Source organism: Xenia sp. Carnegie-2017, unplaced genomic scaffold, assembly GCF_021976095.1.
Source record: "Xenia sp. Carnegie-2017 unplaced genomic scaffold, XeniaSp_v1 HiC_scaffold_13, whole genome shotgun sequence".
NCBI lineage: Eukaryota > Metazoa > Cnidaria > Anthozoa > Malacalcyonacea > Xeniidae > Xenia > Xenia sp. Carnegie-2017.
In genome coordinates, this window is record NW_025813436.1 from 2,489,115 (window position 1) to 2,509,617 (window position 20,503).

A 20,503-nucleotide genomic window follows, 5' to 3' on the forward strand; every position below is an offset into this window, starting at 1 on the left:
TCAGATGCCATAACCCTTTCTACTTTATCTACTGCCAAATGTTCTGTAATGCCATTATTATATTCCTCAAGTCTTTGTGGATCCTTTAGCAGTTTTCGATGCAATGATCTCAATCCATTATGACAGAGTTCGTAATCGACATCAATTTTTACATGATCATTTTTCCATGGCAGACCAACTTCGTAGCGTGTTCCAATCGAATATTTCGCACGAAATCTTGTTCCTCGGGTGAGTTCTCTGAGTCAAATGAGTCAATGCCAACGCTCTCAGTTTCCCAAAAACGCTTCAATGATATTGTTAACTCATCCCTTTCGGTTACGACAGGAGAATTATTAAGGCAATCGGCTGCTAAAATGAGGCTGTTCAGAGTATGTTTGTTTGATTTTTGTGATGATAATGCAGACAAAGCCATCCCAATTTGCTGCTCATCACTGTCGCACCATTTTCTCCTCGTACAATATCACCAGTGACTACGTCCCAATAATGATCAGCTCCTATCAAGATGTCGATTGAATCACAGCTACCATTGTCATCAGAAGAATCAAAGTCTGCAAGTTATAAACCATGGAGATGTGGATACTTGTCTATATTTATTCTTGTAGGAAGCGGTGCACATATTGTAGGAAATGTAATTGCTGTAATCTCTACTACCTCACCTCTACTCTTGTTTTCAATGCTAACCTTGGACACTTCGCAGCATTCTTGTTTACTCTTGCTTTGGCCAAAAGTATTTAAGTGAAGTGTCTCTTCGCCAATTGAATTGAACCTAAACCGGCCTTAAAGTGACCTTCGAATATAAGACCTTTGGCTTCCGGTGTCGTGCTGGAACCGATTTTGATCCATTTGATACGAGAGCTCTGACCGTCTGTAAAAGAACACTTCCTTGACAGTTCATGTGACAGCTGTTGTGGTTAGAGAGGTAGGTTACACCTTCTGATACTTTCCAGGAAATGTATGTACATGAATAAGTAAAAAATTCACATGAAAGCAACTTTTGATATGGCAATTTCAAACAAAAATAACACGACACAAGTCATTATTCGTCAGTTGGAAATTGGGCAGTGAATGTATTGTGCCCAAGTTATTACAACTATCTTTATTGATTAAAGCGACTTGAAGCATGAGAAAGTGTCCTAGGGCAAGTCGATAGCTAATTTAATTTGCTGTTTGCCATGTATTAGTTCTGGAAGTTCTGTTGAATACATGATAAGACAACAATTTAAATTTGCTGAGTTCTAAAAACAGAACTCAAAATATCATTATATAATGCTATTGCTGTTTAAAAATCTATACTAATTTTTGCCAAAATGCTACTAATTGATTGTAAACTATTTTGCACAACCCTCGCAGAGGAGGATCTAGGATTTTTCAAAAATCACTCATAAAATGTCGGAGGCACTACTCACCTGGGGTACGTGGCATTCTCTCTTTGGAAATTTTGAATTTTGGAGCCATGGAAATGCCATTTTCAGTGTTTCAGAGCAATACAAAATGTATTTTGCTAGCATCGTTTTTTCGTAAATACAAAACATTTTGCATACGTTTTTTTCAAAATATACTGAAGTGAGAAATACTTGAATGTTTTGCCAAATATTTAGGCTCATTATCATGACAAATATACGGCTCATTAGCTTGTCTAGAAACATAAAATTTAATTTACAATAATGCTAATCCAAAAAAGATATTGTCTTTAAAAATTTCTACCAAGTTGTCAGGCATAGACCCCCCTAGAGACCCCCATTCAAACCTCTATGTAATGAGCTAAGTTAGAAATTTGGTACTACAAGGGACAGTTCATAGATGTAGAAAAGCTCAGACTTCAAACCATTAAAGTTTTTTATAACCTTTACCCATCTCCACATACAGTGCCAGCAAATTCACCTTTTGAGAAAAAACTCAAAGATTAAGCAAAAATTATCAGAGTGAAAATTTGCAGTTGAAGACAGCTTAATGCAATTAATGTTTATTAGGCAATTCACTAGACTATTATCTTCTTTAAGTATATGCAAGGTGTGCTATATAGCAATCACCAGTAGCATTGTATTTGGCAATACAAACAGAATGTAACCAACTTGCCTTTAATCATATAATTACATGAATGTTAAAGTTGGTTCATGTGTCATGCTTACTAGTTATGATAAATATCATTTCAAATGATCAAAGCTCGTTTAAATGTAAATCAGAAATAATTTAGTTTAGAAATTACGATGACTACCTATGAAAAATTGCCTAGTGATCATAAAAAATACTTTTCTGTTTTGCCAAATTTCAAGGTTTATCTGCATACATAGGAACAGTGGCGGATCCAGAGTACGTCAAAATAAATTACTGCAGCACATTTTGGCGTATATTTACATTTCTAAACACCTTAGAGGCTAATCCATTGGTGAAATTATATTCTTAAGAAACTAAAAACCAATAGTATTTTTCTGAAAGTAATTTGAGTTTCAAATTGAGGAGCTATGATTTATTTTGACGTACACTGGATCCGCCACAGCATAGGAACACATTTTTACTTTATAGAAAATGCTTTTTATACATCAATAGCCATTTGGAATTTATGGCAAACAATCTGGTATGAGCCATAGATCAACACATCTTGACATCTCTACGTGAGGTGTTCAGTTAGAAAAGGGGACAATTTGTGACATGGGACAAAATTTCATGTGTGTGAAATACTAAGGTTTAATACCATTTCAGCCAAATTGTCAAAATAAAAAACTTCATTGATCAGAAAAGACTCAAAATCACAGGTTATAGTAAACAGCTTCTCGTGTAATCAATGTTAGTTATCTCAAATCTTAAACAATGTTTAGTGTAACAGTCCAATGATTAAATGATCAATGATCATAAACTGAAAAGCCCCAAACATTTGCTTATGATAAAGTAAATAATAGTATGGAGCCTTATGGCTACAGATTTTTTGTCCATTGAAATATATTTGCTGGAATGTAGGATTTCGCTGCCATATAACGGCCACAATTCCCCAAGCACTAAAGAAATCATAGCTAAAAGTCCTCGTTAACAACAATTTTAGAAGCATCAATCTGCTTACCATACGCCATATTGACATAAATCGCATCACATACTTGCATAAATAGACTTTGATATTTTACATTCATGCATACACTTCAGTTGTCCTTTACTTACGATTTTGGATGTAAATTTCTGCTGAGAAAACTCAAAACTAAGTTGGCTTGCTATTGAACACAATGACTGAAATGTCACTTGCGTGATCGTCTTTGCCAAGCATTTACAATTCATCCATAAACTTTTCACCCTCTTGAAAAAATTCACATTTTGGACAGCAGCATTCATGTCAATATATGAATTTGTAAACGATTTCCATAAATTACATTTGATTGTAGTTTAGTTTCTATCATGCTTTAGAAAATTACTATGAAACGATCAAACATTCAATTCAGACAGTGAGCTTGACTATGTTAGTTCAGTTGGCTATCAGTCAAAATCGGTCAAACCGATCACAGTTAGACAAAAATTTAAACGAACCAATTACAAGATAGCAATTAGACTCACTTATAGGTCCGGCCACCCCGCTTATCGGTCGAGATTATTCCAGATCGTCCACTCATCTGGCTATTGACTAATGGAATGGCTTAAATAAGCGTTCTTGAACTCCGTTATCGGTCGAACCAGTCGAGCCATCCCGCTTATCAGTGAGCCAGTTATAATTCTAGATGTTTTTAACTACTGATCTGTTTACTAATGAGGCATAAAACATAATTTTGATGATGAAATCCAAACGATTACAGGACGAAAATTTAATGATAAAAAAAAATTGGGTTCGACCTTAAATGGTCGTACGCAAGTCATCTCTTCATACGTTTCACTTACAAAATCTCCGTTTCTTTGTCGAATTTCCTTATGATTTTGTCCGTTTGGCAAAAGGAAAGGTCCTTTTGCTCAGACCCTGACGTTTGAATGACTTAAAACCATGCAATGACGCAATAAATTGAGAAAAAACTTGGTCGATATAATAGTAAATTATACTACCGCACCTCTCTTCACTCCTACATAATGGCGATCAGTCAAATTTTTTACATATTGGTGACGAGCGTGCAAAAACTCTATAAACCTTTTGCCCTCTTGTTCCGCCATCTTAGTTATTCAAGATGGCCACAGCCGGTATTCATACGTCAGCAATCTATATTTTATTATATTATACCTACAGTTTTATGCCACTGTTTTACACTGTCGCAAATCATACCATAAGCACAATACTATTTGTGATGACTATGTTTATTAAGGCATAACCATTATTTATAAGTAGATACATCATATTATATTATTTCTAAATTAACTAGCACAATATTCATTTACTAGACATAAAACTGATACGCTTCATTTCAGTGCTTTTTTTACTTTAGTGTCTTTTGTTGTGGAAGATAAGTCTAACATTTTTTAAAATGAACAAGTGGTGTTGTGCTTATAAATCTAACTTACAAAAAAATTTATCATAGGCAATAGACTAAATTAGCTATATTGGAATCACATAAGTAAGTGCAGGCGGCATAATAGCAGATTAAAACTAAGAATCAAAAACTAAGTTCTAGGAGGACGGGAACGAACATAAAAGCTAAAGTCTAGGTAGGAAGCAAAATTAAGTGACATTACATTGGTAACCACACCGTTAACACTGATATTCTTCCTCCCAGGTATTTTTATTCCTACACCAATGGCTTGAGCAACAGTATTATTACATCCTAAAACAGAGAAAACACAAATTTGCAGTTACTTTAGAAGTGAAGACTGATCTTTTAAAATTAATTTCAATTATTCTTGCAACTTATCCGCCTAAATTTGTGTTGAGTACCAATAAACTCAAAGGGGAGGCAGTATTAACAAAATATTTTTATTTTAAAACCTTTAAATGTAGATGGAGTTTGTCAAACAATCCTTTTTTAAAAGTTTTTTTACCTGGTCTGTTAACAGAAACAATACCAAAACGAGCCTGAATGAAATTTACATCTCCAACGTTGAATCCACTATCGTAACATCCCGATGAAAAATTTGGCAGCTGTGTGTGCATCCATAGTTTTGTAAAAGAAGTTAAAAAATATGATGCTGAAATGTTCAAGAGCTTTTGACCGAAAAATAAACTACGAGCAGATGGTGCTGAAACTGAAATTTGCATAAAGCCGTAGTATGTCTGCAGACAAATAGTGGAGACACTGGCACTCCAAAATTGAGAATTAAAGTTTGTTTGTTCGTCTTCTTTTGACTGCCAAATTCTCGACTCGTAATTTGTTGAGCTCTATAAAGCAAAAAATACAGCTATATTCTCACCTTTCGGGATCATGATAATATTTCTCTGAGACTTGGCGTTGCAGTAACTTTTGCTATCATAGAAAACCATTTTATGAGTATAATATTTAGGTTGAAAGACAACACGATACGTTAAAAGGCGAAATATTTATTTCTCAAAAAATTTAGAGCTACAGCTGAGAGTTAGGAACAATTTAAGTTGCTGCTTAAGTATGTAATCAAAAAAACAACGACAGCTAGAAAAAAATGTTTCAACATAATGAATTTAGTCGTGCTTAAAAGAGGATTATACTTGAAGTAAAAAACATAATCTATAAAAGTGTATCATGACTTACTGATGAGGAGCTTCCACTTATGTTTCCAAGAAATGTCCATCCGATACCAGTACATCCAAGGTTTATGCTACCACCTATATGACATTCCGTTTCATCATAACCCAAATCGTTTCGTGATTTGAGATAGTATTTTTTTTCATCGCTAGTAAAGTAATTTTAAAAAGTAATTCTTCAAATGAACAAAACTAAGTAAAAAAGATAATAAATACTATGTGCAAATGACCATATAAAATAGAAATGCAGTGCGTTGATGTAAACGTAATTTTTCAGCAACAAAAATTAAACTAGATGATATATACATAAATTTTCTATTTTCAAATATTTTTACCTTGAACAAGATTTCTCATGGGCTTCGACACAATCGTCAAATAAAGTTGGTCCTTAAGGCAAAAGAGTTGTATAGTTTCAAAAATTAATGCACATATAGCAACAAACTCTGATTCTTGTCTTAATTAAAAATCAGCATTGATTATTCTCGTGGTTTGCCATATTAGTAAAATAATAGACGTTTATCAAAGCTTTCATGTGTTGTATGAAAAAATACTATAAATATTTAAATAAAAAATAAAAGCTAAATACTGACATAAAAGCACATTACAATTTTGGACTTATTTTCTGCATTTTTGTCCAGTTAAACACACACAATCTCGTTACTATTAATCACACTCACAGTCGCTAAGTATGACTATTATTACCAATGTGTATTTATACTGTTTTTAAAAAATTTAATTGAAATATACAACTATAACTCTATAATTAATACTATATACTAAACACTACAAATTTCACGAATTACTCAGATGTTTCAACCTTAAAACTGAGGAACTAAATGGTACTATCAGTTGATAAAATACGTAATTTTAAAGAACAAAAAAATGGACGTATTTTAAGCTTGTACTACTGAATGATGTATGAAACTGTAGAAATTCAATCAGAAATTAAATGTGGACGTATTTCATTTTAGCACACCAAAACACATAAAACCAAGAGCATAGTATATAAGATTTGAAAATTGAATAAATCTACAATGATTTCAGAAAAGCAAGAGCAGTAAACATGTTTAAATTGTATTGGGGGCTGATTACATAAGCCCGGGTAGCCGGGATTCAGCCAAGCGTTAAATAATTTAGGCAAATGGAAGCGATTCAAAACTCCTCATCAGATAAATTTCAAAGAAATAAATTTCAAAGGATTTGTTTTTAAAATAATAACTAAATTGAATTATTTAAAAAATGACCACAGCTTTAAGTAACATACACACACTTAAATTATTATTACACATTAATTAAAAGTTTAATATAAACAAATACAAAAGTACGACCCTTACCATTTGCACCAATTGTGGTTGTTGTGGTAGGTGTGGCTGTAGAACAAAGAGTACAGATATATTGTCTCTCAATTGTCATTATATTTCAAGTTCTGCATTTACTTTAAACAGAACTGCTATGTACTTTGTATAAAAAATTGAAACATCCCTTTTGTTTTTAACAAGCAAAATTTTATGGATTTAAAATCATGATAAAAGATTCACAAATAAGAAACTCGTACTATAATAGATGATTGCATGAGGGTAAAGTATGGGTAAGAGATAAAATTAAAAGACGTATGCTCTTCATTTGAAACACGACTTGTAAAGAGTAACAAATAAACTTTTAAATTTTTATATATACTTACGGTAGGAAATCGTCGGAGTTGGGTAAATGGTTGCTGTAGTATCTAAAAATTGAAATTTTATGGAGAATCGATTAAAAGTAAAAGGAACATGCGACATCTCTATACAACATCTAATACGATTTTTGATAAAAATTACTTTTTTGATTTAAAAGTTAATGAATTTGATAACTATAGGGAATTCTTAAGATCTGTGTTCAAGAATGCTACATGGTTACAATGTTACAATGCTCGTAGCAATTGCTAAAACGAAAAGAGACAAAACAAAGTTCATTAAATCTTTTAATTCTTTAAAAAACAATGTTTTACGTACAAGTCAAAGCTTTTCTTTTCAAAAACCGTTTTTTTATTGACATTTACGCCAATTTTTAATGGTTGTTTAGGGATAGTTTGTCTGGTTAACAACGATTAAAATTTATTAAAACTTTTATTCATACATCAAAACAATGCCATTGTAGTCCTTTTTTTGCATAGAAAACACGAGAAATACATCTTAAATATCAAGTAATTTTGTATTTAAGCCAGTAAAACTCGTCATTATATAAAATTACTTACTGATAAGACGAGGTTCAGCATATGTGGGATGGATATCACATGAACCATTAAGAAAAACAAAATCATCTAGAGCAATATCACCCGTATAGCTGGAGCCACGGACACCTTCAACGATGATCTGCAAAAAAAAATTTTCAAGCAAGGTTTTAGCAAGATTTTAGTAAGATAATATGCTGTTCGGTGATTCAGATAGACATTGTTTACTTTATTACATATTCAAACTTTTACAAAGTAGTATGCAAAGTGTACTCAAAAACGATTATGCACTTTAGTAATTTAATGTTAGATATATGCATTTTTTTCACTTTTCATTGCCAAATGAGCAGTTTTAATTTATAAGTGCGCTGAGTCTTAGAGTCATAGGTGAATAAAAACATGCAACATTAAGTTTAGTTGCTAGTATAGATTGTTTGATCTTTTAATAGAAAGTGGGTAGAAATGATATGATGAAAAGTAAGAACGATGTTTTTGAAACCGCGAAGGGCAGCCAAAAAGTTGATTTGCAATGTAATGATTGAGAACAAACGAAATTTTGGTCTGAAGACACGTGGCTTACAGGGATATAAGTTGTAACATTTGTAACATGGATATAAGTTTTAAGACATTAATACTCCTTTATAATTCTACATCAGCATCCAAAATTTAAAAGACGTTACACGATAAAAAAATTTAAAAGGGATAGAAAAATGATTTTCTGGGGAAACGCTACTGCCAAACATTTAACTGGTTGAAGAGTTAAGGAAGAGGATAAAATTATTTATGAACTGTGAGAACAAACAATTGAAAATTTTTCTTGGAACTGTTTATCTTCTCATCTCCCGTTCAACCCTTTCAGAAATCTAAATAGCTTTCAATGTTAAAACTAAGCGTTTTTGTACTCTGTTATGACGAGTTTGAGAACATTGATATTTATAATCACCCTCGTTTTTGCTTCGGTAAAGTTGGTTGTAACTTGAGCTCTGGACCATTGATTTCCTCTATTGCCACTTAACGTCCATAACAGCTTTAATCTACCTCCCATATATTGTTGGTATATATTAAGAGAACCAATTGTTGATCCATACATATGATACCAAAATGTAAAACATCTGGTTGTTGTATTAAAATAGTTGCTAACCAACCAAGCTTTATCACCCAACATACGGGGACTTGATGTTTCAATGTAAATGTATTTTCCTAAAAGACAAATTTAAGCAAGTCAAGAAACTTTGTTTTGTTTTTTTTAACAACACTCTCGTTTTTTGAAACTACCATTTTTTTCAAATTATGTTTTAGTCATAAACCTGCATAAGGATTTGTATGCATTTCATTTACTGGAATTGATCTCAATTGTTTTTGGGTAAAGTAACCATTACAAATAACATGACGTATGTGCAAATTCCTTAATCTGAGAAGAAAGTCCCGAATCAAGACCCCCCTAAAATGGCAGTGTCGACATAGTTCTAATGTCAAAAATGACAAAATATGGTTGAAAACGTGTTTCGAAGGAAGCTAGGGGTAAATAAAGTCCATTGTATGTCAACAAAACAATGTCAATCATTCTTAAATAGTGCATGATTAGAGTTAATTAAGTGTCCTTTTTTCTTTCACGTGATTTTTACTTTGAAAATAAAAAATTCAATCTCTTTGTATTCATTATCATAAATGTCGATTTATGCAAAATTGACATTTGACCAGAGTGGTGATTTTCTCAAATATATATCTATCCTAGGCAAATATTGCTTTTTTTGCACTTTGATAAATTTAGGTATTAAGGGATGCAAAGACTGTTTGTAAAATGCCAATGACAATCAGTTGATTTCTACTAGAGACGTAAAAAGTATGTAGGATAGTAATGAAGTGAGCATTTCATCAATTTTTTTGTACTTTTGGAAAGTGTAAATAAAACGACATGGGCTTGACTGCATTATATAAAAAAAATTAATCAAATTTTTCTTTAATTATATTGTTAGGAAGACTATACCATGTGAAATATCTATGTACTAGAGAGATTTTTGCATAAGTTCAGTATTTGGTTTACCAACCAAGAACCTTGCTATCATTACTTCTAGGTAAATATGTTTCAGTAGATAAATTATTTCTGAGCATATTTGTGATATATCCTCTGGGCATATCTATAATACATCATGAAAGATATTCATTGCCTTAATTGTTGCGTTTGTTAAGATTTGTTTGATGAGCTACAAACTGATGCTTTAAACAAATTCATTGCTTGTACCTCATAATTTGATCAAGGATAATTACGGGAGAAACTCATTTTTGCATTTTAAAATGCTTTTCAATGCTTGCAAGATTACTCACCGAACCATACATTTAATGATATAAATAGCAAACAAAAGAGTCGTACATATTAAAAGACACGTCTTGTGCCTCAAACTGTATAGATAATCTCACCAGATTAACGGATTTCGTAATCTTTCTGCAATGAATATCATTATTATTGTTCCATTTTCAATTTTTCATTCAAATTTATGCAAACAAATTTTTTTACCTGCATAATGATGTAATTTCTAATAACAATATGGGTCTTTTGTGAAATGCTTATGTTTCCTTTTAAAAGCTGACAGGAAACAATCCGTTTTATTGGTATTCCGTGTACTTTATTTGCATGTGAGTAGTTATAATAACCAAACAGGAATAAAATTTTTTGTTTTTCTCTACATATGATTGCGATGTTCAACAATTGAAACAGTTGGGCAAACTCTTGGACTGTCATCTTTTCGAGGTGTATTGCAACACTTTCTTTCAAATTACATGGCACTGATCTTAATGGGGAAGCGACTTGTCTAGCACCTAAATCAACATAAAGTTTAAATTCGTGGTCTTTGAACTTACTAATTCTCGCGAAATTTCGTAGATATCTCTGTAAGATGTCTTGGAGCGAATTCTTGCTGGTACACCAGATATGTTTTAGTTGGTTAACTTTTCAGTGCGCTGTACTTTCTCTTTATTTTTCTGTTTCAACTAGTTTTTAAAATATCTGGTACTCAATTTGAATCTAAGTTGAACGGCTTGTGATACTTTAATTTTTTATTCCTATTATTTGAACTTTCGGGCTACCTAATAGCTTGATTTTTGTCAAAATTGAATTTTGAACTGTTATGTCCATCTGATTGCAGAATATTATAAAATACTCATTGAGATTTTGTGCAAAAAATTAAAACAGATGGTCTTTACAAGTAGGATTTCGTTTGACACGTCGCCGTATCCTTTTTAACATCACCATTGTCCGCAACGTCTTAGTTCACTAACATTCGTATATTTATGAGAATAAACCAAGGTGCTCTTCTGGCGTTCTTTGTCGCTTATGTCGTCGTATTGCTGCTAATTTCTTTAATCAATGCATATGCGCGTGTCCAAAAAAGTTTTCATTGGATTAATAAATGTGTAACATATCAGATTTAAAAGCTTTGAATAAATTTGTAAAAAGAGGGTAAGGTACGGCTGGATGTAGAAACGAAGTAAAATATAATGTTGATGTGCTTAGTTCGTACTTTCCATACTGATCGATATTTCAGCATGGATACTCTGTACTTGATATATCTTCTAATGCGCGTTTCTTAAATTATTTTTCGTTGATCTTCGTCGTGAAGTGTAAGTGGTTTTTATTTTGTACATAATTAAACAAATTCATTTTCAACCATGCGTACCCTTTTTTTTACTGTCTCTTAGCTACCTCTTAATATTTTGTCTTGTTCAACATTAACATAATATATACATTGTTAAAACAAGAAATGCTTTTACAATAGGCTACATTAATTGAAATATTACATAAAAAACGTTTTAGCAAAGTAACAAAAAATCGGCAATGTATACTGTCGATCGTAAAATTATTTGTTATGAACAGCAAACTTGATGCTTCATGCATCAAATAACAACACTGCTTGTCAGCTAGCAGTACACAAATGTGAAAAAAATGCTTGACTTTTTCCGCCACTATTATTTACTAACATATGAGAAGGTTTACCAATCTTCTCAATGGCTTGTTGTTGTAATCTTTTACACTGTATAAGACTACTAATGTTTTCTGTACAAATAGATGTCTTTTGCCTTAAATGCATCATGCACCGTTATGTGATAATGTAGAATTTGTGTTTGTCTAAAAGGTAATCTTCTTGTCTTAAAGTACAGTAGACCTTAAATTCTCATCTTATTTATTGGAGTGTAGCTCAACTTGACTTAATTACTTGTTCTAATTACTTGTTTTAAAGCGGTGTTTGTTAGGAAAGTTTTATAATGTACGGTTGCTCAGTCGTGGTTCCATGATCATTCTTAACTTATGAAAAAGTGTATGTAGATGTAGCTGTGTTAGGGAAAATAATAGGAATAATTGCTTAATGTTTGCTTCTTTTTATGTACTCTAATTAATGTCGTAATTGCCCACTTTGAAGTAATATCACTAATTTAGGCTAAAATACTTCCCCAGCTGCACTCAATCTCCTCAATAATAACATTATTAATACTATTTTAAAACATTTGCGAAAATTGAATAAAATTTTGGAAAGCTATGTCAACTGAAATGGCATTTAACATGCAATTACAACTACGTTTTTTGTAGAATTCACAAAAATTTAGTTGCTTTCGTCATTTTAGACTCTTTTATTTAATTTCAATGTTTTATTTAAGGATAAGTTTTAAAACATGTATTTTAATTAAAGACTTACCGGTAGTCAATCCTCTTCTGTCTGAGCTAGGCCCAGTATTCGAACTTGATGTTGAGCCGGAATGGATGGTCCAATCAAAGTTGTCAAGTGGATAATTAACATTCTTCCATGTGCATCTGGAATTGTTAATGCCATCTTCAAAGGAACAACTACCTACTCAAATGAAAATTTTTTTTCATACTCCTCTTTTAGAATTTGTCAATTTAATGAATTGTATGTTTCAAAATCCGTCATTAAAATTATTACAAGAAGAACAGTTTATGAACATATCAAAAATATGTTCAAACTTGAATATTTAATAAATGGGCTCCAAGTTGAAAAAATACGATTTTTGATTAACATACTTTCCAAATTTTATCAAAAGATTTATATTTTGACACGAATGAATGCGCGTTTTACGGACTTTTCTATTGCTGCTATTTAACAAACACGTTTGCATAAAAAAAGGAACACTTTTTATTAATGCTCATACGAACATCATTTTATTTTTATTTTTACCAAAGAAACTTCAGGCTATTTTTTATTAAAAACACAAATCTTAAAAAATTCAAAAGTAAAATTCTTACCAGTTCCCCCAATCGTACTATTTGAATCAGGTGTAACTGGAAAACAAACGATAAATCGTTAGAGGAAACTCTTTACAAGTCAATTAATTCTGTTTTTAATTAGGAAGTTAATGTGAGCAAAGTGTGTATAAAGTCAATGGTTTAAACCAAGAAACATCGTTATATGTTTGTAGAAATAGATCATTTAGGTCAGTAGAGTCCAGAGAAGGACTGTTGGTGTTGATGCTGACTAACGTTTCGACAATCTTAGCAGTGTTTATATTCTGATTTAAGCAAGGAGTAAACATTAGGTTTGCCCCATCACAAAAAATGCGGATCATTTAAAGATGTCATTAATGTTTTGAAAGCTTGCTGCACTGTTTTATGATTTCAACTTGTTTCTTCCTTTCTCCGTTCACGACGGTCAATTTTTTTTCATTAAATAAAATCCCAATTTTAATTATCCTTATCATTAATATACAGCAGTTACAAACGACACCGGCACTGTAATACCTAAACGCTAGATCGGCTTGTGCATATTAAGATAACTTCCTGTGAAGTTATAACTAATAGTTAACAAATAGTATAATCAAATTAATGCTAACTTTTGTTAAAAATGTATATAACTAGTTTATACTATAAACAATAGCGTTGGCGAATGGTAAAAAATGATGCAATTATATAAGTATTCATAAAAAATTATGTCGTACTAGTATTTTAAAAGCATAATTTAACATGTGTATACTTACAAGTACGTCTGCCCGATCGTCCAGATCTAAAATCAGCATACAGGCTACTTAAATATCGGACAAGAACAGAAGCAATATGTTGTATTGTCGTCGTATTTGAAGCTAAATTTTGCTGTCCGGAAACCGTAATAAGATCGAGTAAGGTTGTTTTCTTCACAAGCTCAATCTGATAAGGAAGTATTCGAAAATATCCAACCATATCGATATCAGAAAATTCTCCATTGTTCGTTAAAATACCCGAAAGATTCGAAGAATATCGTTCTGATAAGTTTGGAAACACAACTCCAATTGCTCTTGAGTAGTACATGGTTAGATTAGTGTTCTGACCTACAAGAGAAACTCTTGCTAATTATATTACCTCATTTATTGAACTTACATTTCAAATTAATTACTACTTGAATAACTAACATTATATTATTTAAATTTCTTCTTACTATTTAAACTTAGTGGCAAACCAGGCCTGTTTGTTACTAGTACAATGAGCGTAAATTTGTGTTAACTGACTTAGAGAAAAACGAAATCAAAACAGAAAGAAAATTTTTGGCTGAAATTCAACAGCTTGTGTAGAAGCTCTGTCTATCTTTCCTCAAACTTTGAAATATTAGCAAAATGTAAGATATTAGCAAAATCTTTGACACTAAAGCAATTTGTAGAATACTTTTCTGTATATCAGTGATATCACTTGAAGTGTTGCTGATAATTATGCAATAATCTACTCTGTGCTTAAATCTTTCTACTGAAATTTACATTACATTAATAAAGAATTTGGAGCTGTTAATATTCCTTCCATCGCATTAGCGATAAGTTCAGTTGTTGTCTACATTAAAATCCAACATATTTCGTTACTGCTGATTGTAGAGAAAAAAACTGATCTTTTTTGAACCAAATTTATGAAAGAAATAAAGTTTGTTTTTACCTCTTTGAATTGTTTCAATAAATGGCTCCAAGAATTTTCTTACATCCATAAACACGCTGTAATATCTAGCTTGCACACAAGAGCGTCCCCAAGAGACTATCCCTAATTGTATCCAAGTATTATTGCGTTTACATTGATAGGGTCCCCCACTATCACCATTACAAGCACTGACTCCACCTGATCTACGACCACCACAGACTGACCTCGGTGAGACTCTCCCGTTAAAAAAGCTAAAACTATTGCATTCTTGAAGACTAATAACATCAAGTTTCACCTGTTGTAAGTATGGAGAAGTGGAGCCAGATGCAGTACGTCCCCAGCCAATCACAAAACATGTATCATTTCCATTAAAAATATCATCTCGACTAGGAAGACAAACAGGCTGGACACGTTCGGTAAAGTTCAAAGGTGTCGGAAGTTTCATCAAAGCAACGTCATAGTCCGCAAAATATACAGGTCCGTTTACGTAATATTTAGGATGAATATACATGGCCACTGACGTCAAAGAGTATTCATAAACACTGGTTGTATCTGTTCTATGATCAGCAACATTTATTGTAATTCCGGTGAAAAAAGTTGCAGGTATTGTTGACTGTACAAGACAATGAGCTGCTGTCAAAATCCAATATTTGTCAATAATTGATCCTGCACAATGAATAGAGCCTCTTCGAGTCAAACTAACTATCCATGGCCAAGAGTTTGGTGTAGCCTCTGTTCCTCCTACAATGAGAGACTGTGGAGACTGAGATCCAGGGAGTACCTTGCGCTTGCCACAGGAGCTCATTTGAGAAGAAATACCTGTCAAATTTTCATCAGATTTCTATTAAAGTTAGTTAACAAACATTTTACTCTGTCAATAAATTTGTAATAAAACTTAGTCGGTAATAAAAAAACTAGGATGCTTTGTCATTTTATTGATTTGGTTTACTTATCTTGAATTATAATGTTAAATATCATGTGAGAAAAGTGGGTCAGTGCAATTTTAAGGACGCCATGCCGTCAGTTGTTTTACATCCAAGTAAATATTTTATACTTTGACAAAAAAGTCATACATAGTATTTTTCAAAATAAATAACTGTTAATCTTTAGGGAAAACTAGCTTATTGTTGTTCACGTGGATCTATACCAATATTAACTGCATTGTGCAACTAATGATATTAATATCATATTATACAAGACAAGGCATTAATTAATCGACCAATTAAGATAAATCTTCTTAAAATTAAAGCCAAAAATTACTGATGAGTATTTAAAATAAGTGTTTCAGCAACAATTGTTTGGTAGAAAAAATCGAAAGGTGTTCAAAGCTAACAATGAGCATTTTAAAGTCAAATGTCAGTATTTCATTGGGTTTGAGTGGTAAAACATTTTGTTTTTATGTTACATTTCTGTTAACTGCTACATGACGTGATTTTTCTCAAGTTTTGTTAAAAAAAGTGGCTCGTTACAGTAAATTAGTCATAAATAAAGTGGTATTTGGAAAAGCTTTTTATCAGAAGCAATTTAAACCTTGAAATCGAATTACTTGAGAGGTAAAATTTTATTAATGTAAACTTTCTTCTAGGTTGCATCATAGCCTACATTTATAATAGTGTCGGTATCAAAAGTTTATTTGCAAATTGGCTAAGAAGTTGAAAAAGGAAAAAATAAAATTGTGAATGATTTATGTTATAGTCTTCTTTATGGAATAAGTGCTAATATGTCTTCCAAGCAATTACGCAACACTTTTCGTCTCTCAAATCTTATCTAAAGCATAAACATCTGTTCAAAGTATATTGGCATTGTTCATAAGTCACTTATCCAGGAAAGTTCAGATCTAGAATAACTAAAAAGAAACTGACATCCCAAGGATAGAAATATTAAAGTATAGAGACTAAGGGCATATTGATAATAGGACAAATATTCAAATTTATAGCAGCTGACAATCTAAAGGGTTATGGCTAGAGGTAAGGTTTGGAGTTATCTTTAAAACAAAGCAAGCCCGTTTTTTACTCTTAAAACAAGAATGTTTTTTGTGCTCAATCTCTGTAAGGAAAAACAGTTAAAGTACAAATGGCTTGAAGCCGAGAGTATCGTTGCTAGTTTTCAAATGTAGATCGTCCTTGTGTAGGTTAGTATAGAGTTATAAGAAGGACTGTAAGTGTTGATGTTGATTGACATTTCCACAACCTTAGCGGTAATTATCTTCAAAGTCAATTTGATTTCTCAGAAATCTATACTAAACTAGATGTTCTAAATTTAAAAAAAATTAAGAAAAACAGTTAATGGAATAGTTTTCTCTAAAGCTATGAATAATAATTTTGAGAAAATTTGAATTTTAGGTTTAGAAGATCGGGAAAGCTTTGCCACTGGACATAGGTAAGAGTTAGTGTTATAATTTCTGTAAGCAGCAACTGTTTTCTAAAATAGTTTGCAAATTGCACTTGTCAATAAGTGGTTATACTTTCTCATGTACTTAATCATCTCTCGCATCTTATGTAGTTATTAATTGTGTTGATGCTACAAAGTCTGTCACAAGTGGAGTTTGTTCACGTAAATGTTTTGGTTATATGTGTTATTTTAAAATGGGATTTATTTGAAAAATAGTGGTTTTCAAATGTTGGCGTGAATCTTATAAATAAAATTGTCCTTATTGGTTCAGAATGACAAGAGAACTGTCTTTACTGTACATTTTTTAAGAACTTAGTCACAACGGCAACAGTAACTTAAGACAATCAAGATCCTTCAAAAAACTACCTTGTTTGACACATTCTCCAAGAACAACTGAAATATCATCTAAGGCAACATAACCTGGGTATGAATCGACGAGTACTTTTAAGACTATCTATAAAACAAGAAAATTTTTTATTAAAACACCCTAGAATGCGAATAAAGACGACGAGTTTTTTGAGAATCAACATGTTTCGACATCGCATGATGCCATCTTCAGTATAAATGAATAATTACATAAATAATACAAGGTTTATATAAAAGTAATATGTACAGTGACATAAATATATAAATATGGATAAATTTTAACAATGATAAGGAAATGACATAAATTATTAGAAGCATGTTACAAACCAAATATTGTGTTAAATCAAAAAACTTGAACATCAAGGTTAGGTTTAATTAGTTTTAGTTGTTAGTAAGGAGTGCTTCTTTTATTTTAAGGGAGAACGAGGTGTCTGCAGTGTCGATTATTTTGAAGCAAGTGGGTGAATAGTTGGTTTTACATGAATGAGATTTAAGAAGATGCCGGTAAATATGAAAGTTTTTGTCTGTTGTGGTATGTTTCCTGATTCTGGTGGATAAATGGCTCGAAGTTTCGCCGGTGTATCGAAAATTACATCCCGCGCAATTGAATTCACATACCACCATGGATTTAAGTGAATCAGGGATTGGGACTTTGAATGTTTAGAAAAACAACACAAAAAATGAGAACCAGAACAATTACGTTTACTACGACCCATAGTTTCATCAATTAATGCATACAATTATAATCTAGCTAAGTATTATAGTTCTATACTAACACCAATTATACCAGAGGACCAGTTCTTAAAAAAGATTCTTTTACTTTCTTCGACGACCTCTAATCTTTCAACTCATCAAACTTCTTGTTAAAAATTCTTCATCTCCAACGAGGTTGAAATCCTATTTACTAACATACCACTTACTAAGACTATCAACCTAGCAACTGACGCAATATTCACTCACAACCCCAGGCTAAGTATAAGCAAGACAGACCTCACACAACTGTTTTTAATAACAACAGCACAGACGCATTTTTTATTTTATTGAAAATTTTCTGAGCAGGCCATAAAGTTTTATAATTACATTAACATACAGCACGCAAACATTAAATTTTCATTTGAAACTTAGCAACAAGATCAACTGCTATTTCTTGACATTTTACAAACAAAAGCCCATGACAACTGTAGTACTTTACATATAACAAACCAACATACACAGGACTTCTGACGAACTATTTTGATTTCACGTCACTTTCATAAAAAACTGCACTTCTACGCATACTTATCGACAGAGCATACAAACCTAACATAAAAATATTTGCTTTCAACGAGACATAAACAAAAATTCCAAAATAACAAATCTATAATTTAAACTACCATACATGGTAAATTACCCACGACACACACAGCGCACACTTACGAACATTATGAAACGCTTTTGTACCGATATTGGCATTCGACTAATTTTCACATCATTCAGAATCAAAAACCTTTTCTCATTCAAAGACTCAATCCCTGACTCCATTAAATACATGGTGGTATATGAATTCAATTGTACGGGATGTGATTCCCGATATATTGGCGAAACGTTGGGCCATTTATTCACCAGAATCAAGGAACATACCACAATAGAAAAAACTCTCATATCTACCGACACTTTCTTAAATATCACTCATGTAAAACCAACTATTCACCCTCTTGCTTTAAAAACATCGACGCTGCAGACACTACATTCTCCCTTAAAGTCAAAGAAGCACTGCACAATACTAAAACTGCCCTGACCTCAATTTTCAAGTTTTTTAATTTAACACAATATTTGTTTGTAACACGCTACCCATTAATTTATCTAAAATTTCCTTATTATTGTTATGATTTATCTATATTTATAAATTTATTTCATAAATCACATTACTTTTATATAAACTTTGTAGTATTTATGTAATTGTTCATTTATACTAAAGATGGCATCATGAGATGTCGAAACATGTCTCTTCTCATAAAACTCGTCGTCTATATTGAATGCATATTAGCAATAATGCTTCAATTATGGAAACCTCTTGTTTTAATATTCTTTTCACCGAAAAAGAAATATGCGAGCGTATAACAAAAAATATAGCTAGTTGAAAATCCGTTTATCTACTTGCACGAAAAAGTTTTCGAATCACAAACAGTAAATAGCAATCAAACAAGTAACACTTTTGTTGCACCTGATGCCAAGCAGTATCAGTCATTTTTGTTTTTTGTTTATAGCTAAGAATCAGGAAAAAATTTATTGTAACTATTATCATGTATTTACAAACTTATAGCTTGTATAGTTTTTTTTTCTATTTTGGCAAAGCAATTTTTTGCCATCTGCTAAAAATGATTTATGTACATTAGCTATAATGATCCAAAGGTATCATTACGTATTTAAATGATTACAGTATGTTAACTTTTAAGGATTAAGGATCTAACAAATAATTTGGTAATGGAACTTTTATCAGTACGTAAGAAATTTGAATTTTTTTATGACTAATGCATTTGATCCATTTTCTATTGCACTACTTACTGTATAATTTCCATGAGTAAGATTAACAGTTGACTGAGCTTTGTTCCAGAACAAATCATGCTTTAGCGTATCATTCCACATGAGCATGACTCTTTCATTTGAGATCAAATAAACGCCAATAGTATTTGTAGCACTCGTATTGCCAGAGCTTTGATACCAAAAACTTAAACAAGACTTTGTTACATTTGCAGTCAAATTGAAAGTGATACTTCCTGATTGAATTCTTTCGTTATAGTTCGTTTGTAGCAAAATATAGTAACCTTAAAAGTGGAGAAATTATATAATTAACATTAAAGGTGAAACAACGTTGAAGAATGTCAAAATTAGCAGTTACCTAATGACACAAAAATTCCCACGACAAAATTTAGAGCACGTATAAAACAGACGAGTCAAGGTTAATAAAAAAGGCTATTTAAATAAATAAGAAGAAACGCCTATGAGTTTGTCATTAGGAAACATGAATCCTTTAAAAAACTAAAACCCAATATAAAGCTATGTTTAA

General features: G+C 31.8%; 1 protein-coding gene across 1 annotated transcript; it reads right to left on the reverse strand.

The window, feature by feature from the left end:
• Positions 1 to 4,244: 4,244 nt before the first annotated feature.
• On the reverse strand, positions 4,245 to 20,235 carry LOC124449513. Its single transcript, XM_047000459.1, has 14 exons — positions 20,002 to 20,235; positions 17,458 to 17,545; positions 14,722 to 15,519; positions 13,806 to 14,132; positions 13,078 to 13,113; positions 12,512 to 12,664; positions 8,767 to 9,023; positions 7,848 to 7,965; positions 7,296 to 7,337; positions 6,949 to 6,984; positions 5,950 to 6,001; positions 5,622 to 5,763; positions 4,939 to 5,275; positions 4,245 to 4,724 (listed from the first exon to the last, which is right to left on the reverse strand). Exons 1-14 carry the CDS (start codon positions 20,086 to 20,088, stop codon positions 4,564 to 4,566), a joined length of 2,634 nt encoding a protein of 877 aa, XP_046856415.1. The 5' UTR covers positions 20,089 to 20,235; the 3' UTR covers positions 4,245 to 4,563.
• Positions 20,236 to 20,503: the final 268 nt, after the last annotated feature.